This window comes from Epinephelus lanceolatus, chromosome 22 (genome assembly GCF_041903045.1).
Source record: "Epinephelus lanceolatus isolate andai-2023 chromosome 22, ASM4190304v1, whole genome shotgun sequence".
In the NCBI taxonomy this organism is placed as follows: Eukaryota; Metazoa; Chordata; class Actinopteri; order Perciformes; family Serranidae; genus Epinephelus; species Epinephelus lanceolatus.
This window is the reverse complement of record NC_135755.1, coordinates 34,648,899-34,666,322: the sequence shown is the minus strand read 5'-3', so window position 1 is coordinate 34,666,322 and position 17,424 is coordinate 34,648,899. Positions and strand designations below refer to the sequence as shown.

The following is a 17,424-nucleotide window of genomic DNA, read 5'->3' as shown; positions in this document are numbered from 1 at the left end:
GGTAGCTCGTGAACAAGTGTATAAAAACGCATGTTTAAATATGTTAAGAATTATGCCTATATGAATATATGAAAAAAAAAAAAAAAAAACCCACAGAATTTCAGCACTTGACAGGTTTTGAAATTCATGTCAATAAAATATGGTAAATATTCAAACTATTGAAATTTTATACCCAGCCCTACCTTTATGTTAACGTATGTTATCATATTTTGTTATATCTTATCATATTGTATCATATTGTATCACTCCTCTTTTGTATGGCTTCTTATGTTATGCTGCATGTTTACTTTTTGCACACGCTTGTTTTATTTGATGTGACCACACTGTACTGCATCATGTGTTAATGCATTGTATTTCAACCTAATTAAATGCAAAAAATCTTCACAAGAGCAAGCATCTTGGTTTTGTTTCCCACAGTGTAGAGCCCTAACATGTGGCACCTGCACACTCTTTGGTTCATATTACTCAATATTAGTCTGATTTGGTTTGCGCCCACAATAGTTTGCTGCCAGAGCACTTGCAGAGTTTTGTGCGCCTACTTTGATGACCCTCACCCTATCTGAGTACCTAATACACAAGCAAGATCATATGTATCCTGATGTATCTCATCTGGAGGTAGTAACAGTGTTTTAGGCTTTAAAGGCTGTTTGATTTTACAGTTTTGCTTATTGCTTTCTCCATTTTATCTTGTGAATTTAATTCTGTGAATTTGTAATGTGTTTGTAATGTGGAGTGGGTATCAGGGGGTATTAGTGTACGGATTAGGGGACTGAGAGTATGGATTTATAGGATTTATGGGAAAAGACATAGGGATCAAGATAGGTGCCAGTCTTCCACTTCCTGTGTCTGTTTTCATTTATCTGTTTTGGCCCATCTTTGTGTTAGTTTCTGCCTCCTCAGCCTGTCTCATCCGTGGTTTGTTTTCCTCTGTCTTGCATTTGTTTTGTTTTGTTTTTTGGTTCTATTCATGGACCTCTCCCTGCATACGTCTATATTGCCCTTTTCTCAACTCCCTGATACAATGGCTGCCCCCTCCCGTTGAATATAATTGGAGGCTGACATTACTGTCAATAAGAGGCTTTGACGCACTAATTTATAACCCAGCAGGTTAGCAAGGTAGTAGTGTCCTGTGAAATTACACAACCTAAGGAATTGGCACCAACCATGTCAGCATAGCTTGTCAGGAGGGGGGCTAAATAACGCCCCAAATATGCTAAATTTAGGCAAGGGAACAACTGGCATGGGCATTTTCAAAGGCATCCCTTAAACTCTCACCTCAAGATAACTGAACGAAAATGAGTTCTATGGGTACGGACTTTATATTTGTCTTTTTAAGGAAAGGGACAACTAGTCTATTTGAAGAACAATTGCCTACCATGTATAGATACATAACACATAGGATTGTTGTGAAACTCAAAATGTTGACTGTGCCAGTATAAGTCTATGGGAAATAAGGCCTATTTTCTAAATGTTTGTTGTGTCTACACTTTACCACTACTACTGCTCTGCTTTCATGGGCTGCTTATAGTGTTTCATTCACATTGTGTGAGCCATAAGATCACATAAAGGATTATGCATCATTCATGCTTTGGTGTTATTGATGTGTTTTCATTTGTGCTTAGAGCCACTATTTTTTATTATTCTTTCCATTATATCACCTTTGAGAGGCTGATAAATTATTGAATATCTTATATTTGTGTGGAATGGACACAGTTGTTGTTGGAGTGATTACATCATGAACAAAATCAGTCACCAACAGCTGCTATCCAAGCAGACATATATTTGAAGAAGCGTGTTGTTGCTTTGAATCAAAAGATGTCAATTCTGTATTTCTGCACTACCCAGACCTTGCCATCTCCTACACTAGGACAGCTCTTGAGCTCTCCTATATCCCGGTTTAAGAAAATAAGCACAATCTACAATAATCTCTCCTCCACTTTGTATCTCATCAGTTATTTCAAGATGAAGATTGATACCAGCCTGACTATGCTCCAGCTCCCAGAGGCCCTGTCCCAGGCAGGCCTTCAGTTTTCTGTGGCCACTGAAGAGGACTTTGATGAGATCATGGCTATGAGCCAGGACATCTATGGGGGCCTTGACTACCTGCCCACTAGGTACACCAGCTGGCTGCAGGAGACCAACCGCACAGTCATATTGGCCCGCAAACAGGGAAAAGTGGTAAGTTTAATATATAGTATAAAAATATTTTTAATTTATGGTTTCAAAAAAAAGGCAGAGTTCCTGTATTCTAGAATCAAAGACAGAAAAGGTATAGTACTCTGATATTTGGTTCCATGCAAAGGTAAGGTATTTCATGACTTTGAGTTTGAAAATCAGGAAATTTACAGCCCAGTCACCAGAAGAAAATGTTGGCATTGCACATTTCTGCAAACCACTAAAATGTTTTATTAAAAGTTTTCATACGCACCATGGGAACATTTCTAAAATAACAGTTCTGAATACATGTATGTGAGCTGACTTTGTCATCAGAATGTGGAGAGGATGGTGGATGTTGTGATACCTAGGGGGACGACTGCTTAGCTTTAGCTTCAGCTTTAGATCACTGCAGACAACTCTTTGAGACCAACAAAGGATGTTTTTGAACCACCCATTGCTCTGTTTCCAGCGGCTTTTTGCCACCAAAAGCTGTTGGTTTTTACTAAGACATTGCTGCAGTTCCACTGCAGATTGTGGCAAAAAAACAGGTATTTTAAACCAAAACTTGAGCTATTCCAAACTGCAAACAAGAGGTTTTTGTATCTAAACTATATACTGTATAAAACAATGGACATAGCCATCCTGACAATCTGAGAAAACATTTGTACTGTATGTACCCTCTGTACACATAGGCACATTTTCATGTACATAGACCTGTTACTGACAACTTTTCTATTGTTACTCAGCACAGCTCCGTCAAAGGTACCTTTATATAAACCAATCTGATATGAACCCACCACCCACTAAGTAAAGCAGCCCAGGCATCCTTCTCTCTAGCCACATCCTCCAGCTTGTCCTGAGATATCCTCAGGTATTCTCAGAGCAGATGGGATATCTAATCGCTCAAGCTTGTTCTGAGTTTCCCTGGGTTGTCCTCCCAGTTTGACATTACTAGAATACCAGGGAGCATCCCAATTATATACCTTAAGCATCTCAGGTGGCTCCTTTTGACATAATGGAGCAGCAGTTCTACTCTGAGCACCTTTTGGATGTCTGAGCTGCTCACCCAGCCTCCAAGGATGAGCCCAGCCAATCTATAAAAGAGCAATAATTTGCACTGCTTGAATCTGCGATGTGATTCGATTGATCATCATCCAAATATCATGATGAAAGATGAACATTGGAATATCCCAGTGCGCACTGGGGTCTCAATCTCACAGCCCCAGAAGACCCACATCATCTATTTTTTGCTGGTAATGTGGTCCTTCTGGCACGTTGCTTAGTCCACTGCCACCTCGACTGATACATGGATAAATAGCAGAAAGAGGCTTGCACTTTATGCTCTGATTAATATGCCCTTGTTTCCCAAATCTCTACAACAGGTCATGCTCCTCTGCCCCAGCTCTGGGAATGATGTAAAGTTCTACACAGGACATGTCAATGTGATCGTATTTAAGTCCTTTTCCTCCTTTCTCTGTGATGTTCGACAGATTGCTCTAGAATCGGTGTGCGTGATTGACAATGGGGAGACTATGCTGGTGGAAGGTCTGCGTGTCGCCCCTCAAGAAAGGGGCAAGGGTGTAGCAGGAGTTCTACTGCGCTTTTGCTCTGAGCTGGTGAAATCCAAGTACCCAGAGGTCAAAGTAAGCCGTTTGACCCGTGATGATCAGCTTGGACCCAAGGATTTCCAGAAGTATCGCCTTATAACCAAGCAGGTACCAACAACAAAGGCAGCCTTTCTGTGTTTTGGTCTAATTATAGGTCTTTGCCAGTTCATACATTGACTTTCTTCTCTACAGGGTATTCTGCTGGTGCGCTTCAGAGCTGAAGACCTCAAGCTCCGTCTGTCTGAGCTTGGTCTGGGTGCAAATATCCAATCCTCTTTGTCCACCTCCAACTCTTCTCCGGTACGTCTTGACCATACAGCTATCCACCGGCTGTATCTGACCACTGACCTGATGCAGGGGGTCCTTCCTAATGCAACCATCATTCAAGACTGGCAGCCATTCAAGCCTTTGCCCAGTAACATGGCCATCCTACTGAAGAAGGATATTGACTGGATGGTGGATGATGTGTCCAACCCTACTGTGGCCAGCCTCTGTACCTTCCCTTTCAGGGTGCCCATTGGAGATGACTGGTAATTGTCCTTTATTTATTTGTAATTAATTCATAATGCTGGTTCAGTCAGGGACAACTACTGTCCATACGAAAGCGTACAACAATGTAGAAGCATGAACTGCTATCTAACATAGCATTTTTGATAGTACCATTGGGGGGCACCAGAGTTGTAGTATTTATTAGATACTACATATGGTGGCTTCAAGATGCTCATAAGATGTAACAGTACATGTTATTCATTCTCAAAATAAGAAAAAAAATTAACTGTTAAACTTTTGTTTAACTAGGTATTACCTGAACATTGACATGTTTGGTAAAGACCTTGACCTGGCCCGGCAGCAGTTCTTGTGCCACCTGCAGCGCCACACTGCCACCCTGATGGGTCATGTGATGTGCCAGATGTTCCTGGACCCACCACTCTGGAAGCCCATGGCTGAATTCTGCCACCACACCTTGAGCGTGGAGCTGGTGAAGGAGTACACCGAGCAATGCGTGGTGGAGTCAGACATCGTGTAGTTACAGAAGGTGGATGGAAAGGAGTAGAAGATGAAGGAGCCAGAACGGAATGAAGACAAGGGCCTAGACAACAAGGAATGGACACAACTCAATTACACTTAACAGAAAAACATAATCCTTTGTACTGAGGGATAGGAACCAAGCAAACGAAATGTAGTTTCTACAAAACAAATCAACTTTTAAGAGTGCAGTACGTTAGATTCAACACAAACAAATACAGGGGGTGGACATACAATTTTGAATACAGTACATAATGTAATCAGCTTCAGTAGGTCTGTTACAAATATATTTGTAATGATTACAATAATATACAATTAGTGTCAGAGATGTGGTGATACAACTTTACAGTCATCTCTAAGTACCAATCTTAAGGCCATAGCTTAGAGGTGTACTTATATGCCCCCAGTATAAAGAAAGAGGGGAGACTAAATAATGGAAAACTGCTTCCTGGGTCAAAACATTTGGACTGGATCCAAAATGGACCCAGACCCAAAATTCATAAATAAGCAAGAAAATACAGAGTCTTGCAATTCCATTGAAAGAAAGTTTTTGGTCCAAAGCATCATTCTTATTTATGCTGATGTGACTAGACATGAATACAGTCCAAAGCAACAAACTACAACCTATAGCCTCAAAACTGACCGTAGAGTTGAATCACCACCTTGTTAGCTTATCTTGAATTTAACTTTGATTAAAAGTATTACAGTCTTTTTGGTTATTATGTCCACCCTCTGTATGTTGTATGGCATGGAGAGGTGTAGTAGGAGTGACTGAACTTGGAGAGGCTTTCTCACACCGGTAGCAGTGTTGTAACCTAAAACCTAAAAACAGTCAACATGCAAATGCTATTCTTTTACGAAAATTTTTTAAGTACCCTTAGGGCATCAAAAACCTTTTGCCTCTGTTCTTTCTGTAAATATGAACCTTCAAAGTATGTACACAAGCTGAGTTGGGTTACTAAATCTGCACAACTCTGAAGGCACTTTATTAAAACTACATAGACAGGTTGTGTCTAAGTTAGAATGAAAAGGAATAGTTCAGGATCAAATAGGGGTACTTCACAGATCCCATCTATTAACTAGTATTACCATAGGAACATCAAATCTCTGCAGAAACAACCAACAAAGCCTGCTACTGAAATGAACATGCTCAGTCACAAAATGGCTGACAATTTATCCTTTGTTATGGTCAGGCTTATGTCTTAGCATTTTTCTTTTTATTGTTTCAACTCCTTTACTGTATATATATGTTACTAATTTAATATTTTCACTTAAATGCTGCAATAAAATTTTAACAGAAATTATTAACTTCTGAAGCTGAAAGTAAAATCTAGGCTTACTTTTGTAGATTGCTAGCATAATGCCAAACAAAATGCTAATGCTTGAAAATGTTTAACAGACTACTGTGCAGTTTGCTACTGACTTCATCTTATGCAGGGAGGAGTAGAGTGAATATAACTGTGTTAGATTTAACACAACTATACTGATATGTTTTAACCATCACTAATATTAGCCGGTAAACGCCTTTTGAAAAATAGTGTTCCCTGTGAAAATAGAAGACCAATGTTGGTCAGGTTCGGCCATTTTAGAGCAAACAAATCTCTAGTTTACTGTACAGACATGAAGGGAATACAGTGGATTATACCATGGCCAAGGACTGTACCAATTTCCGCACAACAGGCACATGTCCATTAAAATGCTAACTGCATGGCTATTGGGATGTCCGTCAGTATGTTGGCCCACCACTTTTGTCCAACTGAAATGTCTTGACAATAACTGGATGGATTGTCATGAAATGTGATACAAACATTCATGGACCCAAGAAGATGAATCCTAATGACTTTGGTAATCCCCTGGCTTTTCATAATGCCACCAGTAGGTTAACATTTTACTTATGCAGTGAAACATTACATCTATAACACAAATCAGCCCTTAGTTTAATCCAAAATTTGGTTCGGACATCCATGTTCCCCTCAGGATAACTGTAATAACTTAGTTGATCCTCTTAATTTTCATTTAGGGCTATCATCTGGTCAAAATTTCTATTTGTCTACTTCTTTGGTTTATGACCGAATAACTGCAAAATTAATGGCTTTCCCATCAGCCTCAGCTCTATTTTCACTTATTAGCAAATGCTAGTTTAGTGTAACATGCTAAACTACGATGGCAAACACAAGAAACATTAGACCTGCTAAACACAGAGTGTGTCTCAGATTGCATACTTTGATTAGTACACTTCAATTACATTCATTTAAATTCAATTCAATTCAGTTCAGTTATATTTATAAAGCTCAATATCAAAAATCACAATTTGCCTTAGAGGGCATTACAGCATACGACATCCCTCTGTCCTTTGACCCGTACAGTTGATAAGGAAAAATCCCCCCCAAAACACCCTTTAATGGGGAAAAACAATGGTAGAAATCTCAGGAAGAGCAACTGAGGAGGGCTCCCTCTTCCAGGACGGACAGACGTGCAATAAATGTCGTACAGAACAGATCAACAAAATGAATTTACAGTAATCCATATAACAAAATTTTACAAAAAGAGAGACAGACAGAGAGACCAAGAGAGACAGAGAGAGATGCAGGGCAAACAGTAATGATAATAGCTACCATAACATCAATTTTTAGTAATAATATGATAATAACAATAATAGTATTTTGGTAGCATATATGTTTTAAGTAAGTATTACTGTTACAGTATATGTATGTGACAATAATAATTAAACACGTACAATAATAGTAGAAGTATGACTAATAATAATAGCAGTAGTAGTCGGCATCAGGCAAGACCAAAACAGCAGTGTAACCACAACCCACGATTCAGGCGTATTCAGTTCACTGTAGTACACTATGTGCACTATGTCATTCTTGCATGGTGCGTGGTGCACTAGTTTCAACAGGGCAGTGTTGTCTCAAATCGGGCACTGCTGTTTTGCACTTACCGGAAGTGACGACCGCTTGTTTTAAATTGCCTCCTCTTTTTCTTCGTCTTCTTTTTAAAAGGCAATTGCAAATGGACAGTGGAGCGTTATTGCCTACATTTGACCACCATCTCCGTCTACACATACACCAAGCTTATGCCACAACATCAGTGCTGATTAAGAGTTGCTACCGTAGCTAGGAGCAAGTTAGCTAGCTGGCGAATGCATTCGCATTATTGTTTGCGGTCAAATCATTACAGACCCAACAAACATTACCAACATTCTATTCCACAACAGTATTGGTACTAAGTGCAATAAAACATGTATAACTAAAAGGATCCTTGTTGTCCCCAGCTGTCACATCAAAAGTTGGGAAGTTTGTGATGTAGCTTACACCAGTAGTACACTGCAATTTCCAGTACTACGCAATGTGAACGCACTTAGTGCGCTGAAAATATTAAGTGTTTAGTACAGAAGTGTGTGATTTGAGACACACCGATAGTCATGTTAGCTGCCGTTTAAGCATTGCTGTGCCTAAAGGTCTAGCATGTAGGATTTAGGGGAATATATTATCAGAAATGGAATATAATATTCATAGTTATTTTTTTATTAGTGTAAAATGTCATGGAACTAACAATCATTGTGTTTTCATTACCTTTGAATAAGCAGTTTACATATGGAGTGGGATCTCTCCCACAGAGTCCACCATGTTATTTCTACAGTAGCCCAGAATGGACAAACCATACACCGGCTTTAGTTATGGCCATTTGCAGTTTTGCATTGGCAACCATAGTTCTCCAACACGTTTGGCATATAGGAGAAGTTTCTGTTGGCTGCAGTCTGCAACCTCACCACTAGATGCCACTAAATCCTATAGACTAGACCTTAAAGTACTGCCTCACAAAGCCAGAGCTTTTCTGTAGACTTCTGTGATAACTGGCCATGGTATAAGCACAATACCAAACACTGATGTCTCGCCATATAGAAAATAATGAAGTTAGTGGAAGAAACGCCCGTCTGCTTCACATTCTTTGGCCTCCACCTACATCTAGTCCACTATCACCCACATATTTGACCTCTATTAGAGCCATCATAGCACAACAGAAAAAAAAGTTTTACATTTTTAAATGTTTTCTCACGTGATTAATTGATATGATATCATATAAGTATCCATAGCACACTCTTTACACTCTATAAATCTCCCTTTAAATGCCCATTAAGAGGGTTTGACACAGGACCATTAATCTGAGCCAGACAGAAATATCTTGTTAGAAAAACATCTCAGTTTGTAAAGTACTATTTTACCCTCCCGTTGCCTTGACCACCCTTTATCTTGACTTTCACCCCCTTCTTCTTCTGGTATGCAATTTTGTAGTTGTGAAGATGACTGGGCTTTTTTTTCTGAAGAAAGTTAAATGATGAGTCAAATCCTTAAAAGCTTTTACAAAAGGGACATAAATAAGTAAACAGACATCCTTTTTTAAATTATTAATAGTTTAGGGAGGACCTGTCAGAGTGGCCATAATCCTTAACATATTCCAGGGAGCATAACAAAATAGGAGGACAACTACATTTTTATGCTATTTTTTGTAACCAAAGAAAGTCACCACTCATCTAAACTGATGCCCTATCATTTGCTGCCAGGAGTGAAGTGAGGATGTAAAAGATTGGAAGGCCATGGGTGTAATTATTTTTTACCATTTGTTTTTCGTGATCACAGAATATTTTTGTAATCTATTTATGAAAATCCGTTTTTATCGTGATAGAAGAACCTTTTTTTTTTTGTAATTTAAGCATAACATAACCCAAACTGTGCTTTCAAGATCCAGACTCAAACTGTGCATTTATTGTAGTATTCCTATACTGGACTACAACATGACCCCAGTTTTGGTGTGTGGCAGTTTGATTAAGCACAATTTTATTCATGAGCTCCACAATATCAGCAGAAACAATGAACTACTCATGTTATCATGTCAGCTGATGTTCTGCTTTGGAAGCTTCTTTTCTGGTGTTCCCAAAAAAAAAGTTGCAAATTATTACAAACTTCTTGCCACACGGGAATCGGGAGGCTTTTTTGGAGTCCATCAGGTCTGGGGCCTAAGGCAGTGCTTTAGTCTACAGCCTGAAGTCCTAAGCTGCATTACCCCTCTTAGTACCCTTAGAACCTGTACATAAGCCATATGGACATGTACCTGAACCATGGATCATTTTTGCATTTCCACAGCAGACAGTACTCTTTTATATGGGCAGGGTTGTTACGAAATGGTAGACTACTAGCTGCCTCACTGCTCCAACGAGCTCTTGTTGATGCAGATATTTTCAGAACAAAAAAGAACTTGCTGAAATGTTTAAGTCTCTGTCACAGTCTATGGGATATTTTAAAAATGGCAGATTTGTGTACTGAGTCCTTGTAATGCAAGAGCAGAAGTTTTCTCTTGACCAATCAATGGACTGCAGTGTTTCTAGCACCTTTTCGTATTGTATCAGGTACCTCAGCTGAGGGGTAATGAAAAAACAGGATGAAATGGAGTGGTTCTATTGGTACCATCCACAACTTTTGACAACGGAAATGTAAAAATAACCATTCTAATGTGTACTGAACTGAACTGAACTGAATTGGACTGCTTCATGGAAGCAAGGCTTTAGATCATAGATCATTTCTGTCTATCCATCCTGGTTGCAGTGGCAGCAGGCCAAGCAAGGTAGCCCATACATACCTGTCATTAGCCATGCCCCGCAGCTAGTCCTGTGGGATCGGAAAGGCATTGCCAAGTTTGATGGCATATGCATTCCCATCAGCATGTTCTTTGTCTGCCCTGGAGTCTCCTCTCAGTTGGATATGCCCAGAAAACCTCCAAAGAAATGTGTCTGGGGGCATCCTGATCAGATGCCTGAACCATCTTAACTGGCTCCTTTAGTAGTGAAGGTGCAGAGGTCCTACTCTGAGTTCCTTCCACATTTTCTGAATTTGTCACCCTTTCTTTAAGGGTGAAAAAAAGTTGTCTAGGCTGCTTGCATCACTGCGATCGTTGAGGGTTCGGAAATAGACCAACTGGTAAATTATAAGCTTGACCATGACAGTCCAGTATAGTGTCTACATTACATTGATGCTGCATCGATTTGTCTGTTGATAACCAAGACACCAAGATACTTGAATTCTTTGACCCCGGGCAGTTACTCTTTCTCAACCCAAAGGGACCAATGATCATCATGACAGTAGACAAAAGCCTGTCGATCCTGCTTCTTCCACCCCAAGATGCATGCTCTCAGGTTTCTTGTTGGCAGCTTCTCACTCCTAACTTGGACAACAATCTTTTTGCGGTATTTTGCAGTAATGCACCATGACCTCAGACTCAGAGATGCTAATCATTGTTGAATTGCCACATAAGAGTTTCCCTATTTTTGTCTAAATGATCATGAGAAGTCAGTTTGGTATCAGTTTTGATACTTTTGTAATCACGATAAAACAATGCTTGCTCATTTTAATAGTTTTCTTGTGATTTCAAGAAAACAACAACAACTACAACAACAAAAAACCCAACAACAATCATTTTAACCCATGTGCTTTACTGCCTTCTGTTTGAAGATGTCTAGAAGATAAAGATTTTTTAAAAGCCTTTATCCAGTGTTGAAGAAATGTACATATGTAGCCCTTCTCCATCCCCAGACACAAACACACAACCAGTTAATACAGTAAACTCTAACCAGCTGAGTAATCTTTGAAACATACTCTGTACGAGCAAGTTTCCTCACAATCAAATACACCCTCTGTTAAGTTTCCCATAACCCTAACCCTATAACAGCAAGTCAGGATATCCTTCAGCAGATTATGATAAATATACTCATTAACTTATTTTTTGTTGTCTTGTCATTACAATATGTAACACATGTAAATACTGTACGTTGTGCTGCAAAGCCACTGGAGCTTGTGAGATGCCAGAATGAAGACCTAATGTTAACACTTGAATGGCCAAAAAGCTTATGACAGCCTCATTTAGAGGAAACAAAGAGTGGCCAGTCGTGAATTTATCTCTGAAAAACCTGTCGTTCCTGATCACCTCACTTTAAAAAGAATAAAACTTTCTATTTTCAATGTTCACTCAATGCGCCCTGCTGCCACTTCACTTTTAGCACCATTTCAGCATGCTCTGCTTTCTTGAGTCCTGATATTACAAGCTTCAAAGCAAGCAAACGACATTAGAGATTTCCTGTTTATTCATGAGTCTTGTATATGGTTCAGGACTTAAGATTCCTGGTCACTTTTTTATAATTTATTAAGGGAGACACATTCTTTTATCTGCCTTTTTTCCTATTTACAAATCAACAATCCCTTGTAAAACTTCCATTTATCTATAGGCCTCAGTTTGCTTTAAAGGAAATAGTTGTATGAGAAGAGCAATTATACCTGTTACCAATGGCCACATTTGAAAATGGGGCAAAAAGCTTGCCACTGTAGTACCTCTTTTCAGTGATTCTGTGTCTGTTTTGTGTCTTCAAAGACTGGATGTGAATTGTATAATTAATTGTGATTATATTTCAAAGACAAGTACTTTCTTTAAAGTAAACTAAGGCCTTAAAGTTCAGCTTTGACTTGTAATTCTTGAAGTTTTTTGTGTACCAACAAACTTCTTTTTACCCCCTCAAGTTGCTTGGGTCACGGCAACCTCAATAAATTAGCCTGGTCGATTTCAATCCGTTTGTGCTGCAATTCTGAGTTTTGTCATATTTGAACTTCAATACTCCAATTTGTTTGGCTACTATATACGCACAAAAATGGAAATTTGCATAGTTCCAATACTGATCAAATTCCATTAAGTGGACTCACTCATCATCTCATCTGAAAGACAGCATCATTGGGATGTTTTTATTATGGCTTATCAAGAGCATTCTGACATTCCAAACAATTTCACATTGGCATGCAAATGAATCTGGCAGAAGTTTTAAGTTTCCTTTCTGTGTTTCTTTGCCTTCTTAATGATCCAGATTGTTCATTACATCCACAAATCATCAATGCATGAGCTCACAGATGTTCATAATTCCCTCTGAAACCATAGCCAAAGGTAAAGATGCTCCTTCAAACTTCTAAGGTCTTTAACTTGAAGTGATTCACACATTAAAAAGAAGTTTCTGCCGCTGAGTTCTGCAGATTGAGATCAATCCAACAAATGTGGTTATATCATTTCAGTGATCAACACCCTAAATGTGACCAAAAACGCCTAAGCAAATACCACACAAAAAGAAGACATTATTCAACATCATTCAACATCATTCATAGGAATGCACGATATTGAATTTTTTGCTGATCTCCGATATGCCAATATGTAATAACTCATTTGACTGCTGATACCGATAGAGATATATATGCACATTTTTTGCCACCTAATTTTAGTAATCATCAAGTCTCTTCTGTAGTGGAATTAACATATTATGAATGCACACTCTTATCCTTAAGTGATATTATCAGTGTGTTGACCAATTCCGATCTTTCATTTTTAAGCCATGCTGATTTTTAAACATGCTGATATTATCATGCATCCCTACATTCAACCCAAGGCTTTACAGTATCATTCAGTATAGTAGTTACTGGGTACTAATGCACTTCTGTTTAGCCTCCAAATTTTGATGACTTTGTATTTTGGAGTTTGAAATTGGACTTTGCATAACTGCAGTGTGGTTTTATTCGACTGTTGACACATAGACAAACAGAGTTCTTGGATTAATCCCTTTCAGTACCACTTTCACATAAGGGATGCTTGTTAATAAATCATTTGCTAATATAGATCAGTAAAGAAAAGCTGTTATTAAGATGATTTCTTTGATTTTGCATGACAGCTAAACACATAGCCCAACAGAGGTCTTGGATTTTATAGTCATACTTTGTAGACGATTTACACATTGTAACTAATGGCTTTATTCATGAGACAAATCATTTATTTATGCTTTAAAGGTCATTTGGGTTGCAAGATTGTGAAAAATCCTTTTGATGTACAGTGTATCATCTTTCAGCAAAATATATTTTTTAACTAGCTCTTCAACACCAACCCGTTCTCATTCATAGATTGTCAAATACTGACCCTGTGTAATGCACCTCGGGGCCTGACAGCTACCCTTTAGCGTCTCTATGTGACACACAGCTGAAACACATTGTAACATGTGGTTAATGTTGTTAAACAGTCACAGTTAGGTATAGGCAACTAAACTAGTGGTTAGGTTTAGAAGAAAGATCATGTTTTGTGTTAAAATAAGTATGTTTCTTATGTACCCAAACGTGACGTAAATAAAATATGTAATGTTTTCTTAAAACAACGGTGACCGTTGGTTTCACTCAGGATGTAGGTAACTTAAGTAACGTAATGTTACATTTAAACAACATTGACTTTTACTTCGAATGGGACACAAACTGCGGTCTCCTGGTTGAAAGACCAGTTTTGTTTGACCCATCAACCTCCTGCCCCATGCAGACTTTCTTGCTCTTTATACTATGTCAGTTGCTCTCAGCGTCACATTGAGACGTGTCAGTATTTGACAACCTAGGGATAAGAACAAGCTGTACATACATCTTGGGACTACAAAGTATCAAACTAAATTTATTAGCAATGATGGCTTTATTAGAAGGTAAAGGCACTAGACAAACACAAAGGAACACACTTCTTTGGGCTTTGGTTGTTTTTCTTTTATACTTGTAGATTTGAGGTATGCTAATGTATTTTACCTTTCCATTTGAAGGCGGTGGTGCTCTTCTCTGCTAAGATCTGCATTAGTTTTGTGATGTTTCCTTATCTGCCACTGCTGTGGTTGAGGTTTGGTTACATTTAAAAACTACTTGGTTGGTGTGAAAATATTGAGCTTTGGGTTAAAAGTTTGTCAAGGTAAGGGAACCTGAGTAGAAATTTGGACACTGGGATTGGGAAAGGAACAGCAGCAACTTGTGTCAAAGCCAGACACTTAATTGCCACACTCTCTACCACTATTTTCACCCATCCAGGTTTTGAAATCTATACAGTAACATTATACCTACCGCTGCCACTGCTTTCACAGTCAAGTCAGAATGCACGTGGTCAATAGACGTCCTTACAAAGTAAACATGGTTTTCAGGCATTTCAATAAACAATTAATACTTAAAATTTCTTGGGAGGACAGTCTGTAAGATTTTTTTTCACAACCTAATAATCCAAAAGTAATTTAAACAAATGGTTTATTACCACTTTATAAAGCATTTATAAATGATTTATTAATGATTAACAAAGCCATTGACAAAGTGGGCACTGCTGTCTAACATATTACCATTTTTGCTACCATACAGATAGCATGGGCACACATCACCAGCAAGTACAAGTCAGGGATACTAACACAGAGGATGTATTTGATTATGAAAAAAATAAGATTAGAGGAAAAGGGTTCAAAAAATTTGCAGACTGCTTATCGAGCCCAGTAGCGCCCCCATATCCCATTAATCAGGGAAAGTATCTTCAGCCATCAAGTCTCAGATGTGTTTCCACATTTCCAGAGTGCTGGATGCTTGTGCTTACTTCTATATATGGAAAATATTGTGCACAAATATACAATATGCTTAGTAGATACACTGGATTTTATGCATTATATTTCTTCACTGGATGTGGATGCGTTGTGTGCTTGAGGGAAGCTCAAAGAAGTGCCAAATTTCATGTCTGCTAAACTTCCGTGTTTGTCAATTATTTTATGAAAATTTACCCCCCAAAAAAGCAGCAAATTTCTAGAGTTCTTATTTTGCAACACAAACTTAAGTTGAAAACTAATGTATGGGTTATATGTTTGTCTTTGCGTAGCCCCATAGCACACAAACAAAAGTCAAAGGTGATATAAGCAGTGGTTGAATGTGACACTGATTTGAAATATTGGATGTTTTTTGGTTACTTATGGCACTTTGTTTGAAAAAAAAAATGTGATGATTGTATACGTTGTATACAAGTGGATAAAATACTATCACATTGTGCTGCAAACCCTGTAAGTATTATAGGGTTAAATGTTATATTAATGTATGTTTTATGACTTACTGTACAAGCCATTGAGTTAGTGAATATAAAGCAGCATGCACTTTAGTTGTCTTTGGCAATAATAGATAAGCTCCCATCTCCTGTAAAGTAGCATCGACTTCAGTGAAAAACACGTGTTCTTGTCGCACATCTTGATGTCCAGAAACTATCATACAGTGTCATGTGAGATAAGCCTTTCTCTGTCGGTTGGATGATGTTTCTCCAAAGCTGAACCATTTGACAAATGACATGTAGAGCAGTTTGTACATCAGTATACAGTGGCATTGAAAATAAGACTATATTTTAACAACTGTAAGATTAAGACAATAAGAGGTTGAAATGGCTGTGTTCTGAGGGAGTAATGCAGGTTTGGGTTAGTTAAGCCAAGATATAAACAGTAAGTACATTTAGTATACTAGTTTTTAAGTACTTTACTTTATGTGAGTAAATCCATTTTGTGAGACCTTATGCTTTTACATTTAGAGGAAAATATTGTCCTTTTTACTCCACTTCATTAAACTGTAATAACTAGTTACTTTAAAGACTAGCGTTGTTACATGCAAAATATAACTAAGATGCACTGCTAGAATTTAAACTAGGCAGTGTGATAATAGAAATGTGTAGGCTTCAAAGATTTTATTTTAATATGCACTCAGTGATGCAAATCTTTATCTCTGTACATTAATCTTTCTCTGTGCTTGATTTGTAGTGATTGCTTTATCATGGCTTGATTGGTAATGCCTTGGACCTCCACAAGGGGGAACATGAACAAACCTTCCTCATTTGTTGTATTTTAAGTAAAGACAAGTGACGAGTCTGTGTTTTCTTTGATGTTATTTTCCTCCTTTTGTAGGGATTTTTCAACATTTTTGTAAATACTCTGATTTGCTTCCTTTCCAAGAGTTAGCTGGGAATGTATAGCATGACTGTGCCTTTACAAAATGGTTCAAACTCTTACTGATTAAATCTTTTAGAGAGTTACATGAAAGGATGGATATCAATCTTGTGTCTTTTTAGTCTACTGTCATTCCGAACTTGTCAAATTCCACCATTTTCTCAGTGATCTGGGCTTTAGATACCAGCACACAAAGGCACCTTTCACAGTGTTATGACATGCACCAGGTGGTGGCAGCTGTTCACGCAACAGCCACCAACCAAAGCTGTCAAGTGCCGCTGCAGTGGACATTTGCATAAGATATCAATTCACAAAGGCATCTTTTGCGGCATTATGAAGTGCATCAGCTGGCAGCAGTTTTTAATGCCACCAGTTACAACGTAATATAAAAAGCTGGAATGTCACTATAGGACTTTCACCCGGGAGCTTGCTTTTTGCTTCCCGTGTGAATGTTGAGCCAAGCCATGATGTTTTTGTCCAAACCAAACCATATGCTTTTGTTGCCTAAACCTAACTACACCCTTTTATTTCCTACACCTAACCACACCCTTTTATTTCCTACACCTAACCACACGCTTTTATTGCCTAAACCTAACCACATGCTTTTATTGTCTAAACCTAACCACGTGCTTTTATTGTCTAAACCTTACCACATGCTTTTATTGCCTAAACCTAACCACGTGCTTTTATTGTCTAAACCTAACCATGTGGTTTTATTGCCTAAACCTTACCACATGCTTTTATAGCCTAAATCCAACCATGTGCTTTTATCGCCTAAACCTAACTACGTCTTTTTATTGC

At 38.4% G+C, this 17,424-nt stretch overlaps 1 protein-coding gene across 2 annotated transcripts in view; it reads left to right on the top strand.

The window, feature by feature from the left end:
• The window catches only part of nat16 (N-acetyltransferase 16), a 43,480-nt gene extending 36,299 nt beyond the window's left edge, over nt 1-7,181 (top strand). Inside the window, exons 3-6 of one of the 2 annotated variants that reach the window (XM_033610193.2) lie at nt 1,953-2,178; nt 3,648-3,872; nt 3,957-4,294; nt 4,563-7,181. In XM_033610193.2, the coding sequence (XP_033466084.1) occupies nt 1,953-2,178; nt 3,648-3,872; nt 3,957-4,294; nt 4,563-4,791 (1,018 nt within the window). In that variant the 3' untranslated portion in view covers nt 4,792-7,181. The remainder of the gene's footprint in view (nt 1-1,952; nt 2,179-3,647; nt 3,873-3,956; nt 4,295-4,562) is intronic. The other variant, XM_033610194.2, reaches the window with a different exon arrangement.
• The last annotated feature ends 10,243 nt before the right edge of the window (nt 7,182-17,424 follow it).